Raw genomic sequence first — 2,577 nt, forward strand, 5'->3', positions numbered from 1 at the left:
ATGCCTAACTTCCAACTCCAAACAAAGAAAAAGCTCGCCCTTTCATTTCAGCAAAGAGGGAGCGAGCGTGCCGCTCTTTCGCGGTTTCGCCTACCCCATTTGATGAGCCTAAACCCACAGGCGGGGCGCGCCGCAGCTCGCGTGGCAGAGCATGGAGCGCCCTCCGCCATCGCCGGCCTGGCCGCCGCCACCTCCAGGATCGCCTCCCACGGCCGCGCCGGCGACGCCGCCGCGGCGCGCGCCGTGTTCGACGCGATGCCCCGCCGCGACGCCGTCGCCTGGAACGCCATGCTCACCGCCTACGCCCGCGCCGGGCAGCCGCGCGCGGCCCTCGCCCTCTTCGCCGCCATGCGCGGTCCGGACGCCTTCTCCCTCACCGCCGCGCTCTCCGCGGCGGCCGCCCTCCGCTCGCCCGGCGCCGGCGCGCAGCTCCACGCCCGCCTCCTCCGGCTCGGCCTGCGCGCGCCGCTCCCCGTCGGCAACGCGCTCGTCGCCATGTACGCCAGGTGCGCCCGCGCCGACGACGCCGCGCGCGCCTTCCGGGAGATGCGCGACCGCAACGCGCTCTCCTGGTGCTCGCTCCTCCACGGCTACGTCGCATCGGGCCGCATGGCGCTCGCGCGCGAGCTGTTCGACGAAATGCCCGCTGGAAGCGTTAGCAGTGTTGCCTGGAACACGCTGCTCACGGGGTATTCCCGCTGTGGCAATGCCAAGCAGTGTCTGCTTCTGTTCAACGAGATGCGGGTGTCGGGGCTTTCCTGCGACGATGCGACGCTCTGCATTCTGATCGATGCTTGCACGGAGCTGCCCTGCCCATCCACCGGCGCTGCAGTCCACAAGATTGTGGTTCAGAGTGGCTGGAGTGCCATCCCTGAGGTCAATAACTCGCTTATTTCCTTCTACAGTAAGTTCAGCTTGCTGGATTGTGCTGTCAAGATCTTCGAGTCTATGGAGAGTAGAACCGTTGTGTCATGGAATTCACTGATCGACGCACACACAAGGCTTGGCCACATTGAACAAGCTGCTGCTCTGTTTCAAAGTGCTCCTGAGACCAATGACATCTCCTGGACTTCGATGATTGGAGGTTTTGCGAGGAATGGCTGTGCGGATGAGGCCCTTGCACTATTTAGTAAGATGTTGGAACACGGGCATATCCATCCTGACGACTTCACCTTTGGTGCTGTGCTTCATGCTTGCGCTGCTGCGGCATCTATGGCCAGTGGAAGGATGATTCATGGCTGTGCATTCCAAACGGGTTATGCATGCTACTTGTACGTGGCCAACAGTTTGATGGACATGTATGCAAAGTGCGGAGACGTCGAGGGGGCAAGCAATGTGTTCCATGCCGTTCTTCAGAAGGACACAGTGTCATGGAACACCATGTTGTTCGGGTTTGCAATAAATGGATGGGCAAAGCAAGCATTTGCAGTGTATGAAAGGATGTTGTCCCAGGATGTTTGCCCCGACGAAGTCACATTCACAGGCTTGCTCACAGCCTGCAGCCATTCTGGCCTCCTGGAGCAAGGGAGAGCCTTCTTTGAGTCGATGGTGTCTGTCCATGGACTGAAGCCAACACCGGAGCATTTAGCTTGCGTTCTCGACATGTATGCTAGATCTGGGAACATCGCAAAAGCCATTGAGGTGCTGGAGCAATACTCTGAAACGGTTCAGATGCACAGCAGCGATATGCGTGAGTCTCTGCTTAGTGCCTACTCATCGGTGCAACTGGACACAAGAATCGGAAGGAAGGTGGGGAGCGGCATGGTGTCGATGGAGCCTGTGAGAGACACTGGGTATGTGATGTTGTCCAACATGTTGTGCGCCACTGGGCAGTGGAAGGAAGCGGAGGGGGTGAGAAGAGCCATGGCAGAGCATGGTGTCAAGAAGTCTCCTGGCTGTAGCTGGATCCAACTGAAAGGTGCTGCTAAGGTGTTTGTATCAGGCGGGCAGGAACTTGATCCGTCAGATAGAATATGTGATATCATTCAGTTGTTGGATGAAGAAATGAGAAATACTGTGTGCTGTGGTGCATAATTATTGTCACTCAGTTTAGCGCAGTACCTTTGATGCGTGGAGTTCTTCAGAGAATCACATATTGTTAGACATGCTCAAATACTACATGTATGAATTCCGGTACTACCATGATCGGCGGCACGAAATCGAAGGTGATTAGAACAGCAACAACAAGAAAAACGCCGAGAACGCACTGAAACGCAGGTTGCAGTTCAGAGCGGCTGAAACACACGTTGTCTACACTGAAAAGATTGAAGAACGTGCGGTTTCCAGTTTAAAACACCATGGATATGTTTTCTGTCCTTACGAGTGATGCAATGAACACACTGAGTATAGGATAACCGTAGTGTCAAAATGTGAGCTAGTCAGCAGCCAAAATGGAGATATCTTCTCGGTGCTCAGAAGATATCCATTGCAAGTCTCTGATAAAACTCTACCCAACTTTGGTATCTATACAGAATTGACAGGGCTGTTGCTGGAAACCGATTCTCCTGGGCTGGGAAAAAATAAACGTTCGGTGTTTCCTTCATCGCTGACACAGGAGTTGCAAACATCAAAGGATAC

The 2,577-nt window shown here is 55.4% G+C and overlaps 1 protein-coding gene across 1 annotated transcript; it reads left to right on the plus strand.

The window, feature by feature from the left end:
• LOC123397010 (pentatricopeptide repeat-containing protein At2g36980, mitochondrial-like) lies at window positions 1-2,142 on the plus strand. Its single transcript, XM_045091730.1, has one exon. It carries the CDS (start codon window positions 1-3, stop codon window positions 2,032-2,034), a length of 2,034 nt encoding a protein of 677 aa, XP_044947665.1. The 3' UTR covers window positions 2,035-2,142.
• The last annotated feature ends 435 nt before the right edge of the window (window positions 2,143-2,577 follow it).

The sequence above is a fragment of the Hordeum vulgare genome, chromosome 5H (assembly GCF_904849725.1).
Source record: "Hordeum vulgare subsp. vulgare chromosome 5H, MorexV3_pseudomolecules_assembly, whole genome shotgun sequence".
Lineage (NCBI taxonomy): Eukaryota > Viridiplantae > Streptophyta > Magnoliopsida > Poales > Poaceae > Hordeum > Hordeum vulgare.

Coding starts and splice junctions, on each gene's coding strand:
- LOC123397010 (XM_045091730.1), top strand. CDS start 1: ATGCCTAACTTCCAACTCCAAACAAAGAAAAAGCTCGCCCTTTCATTT.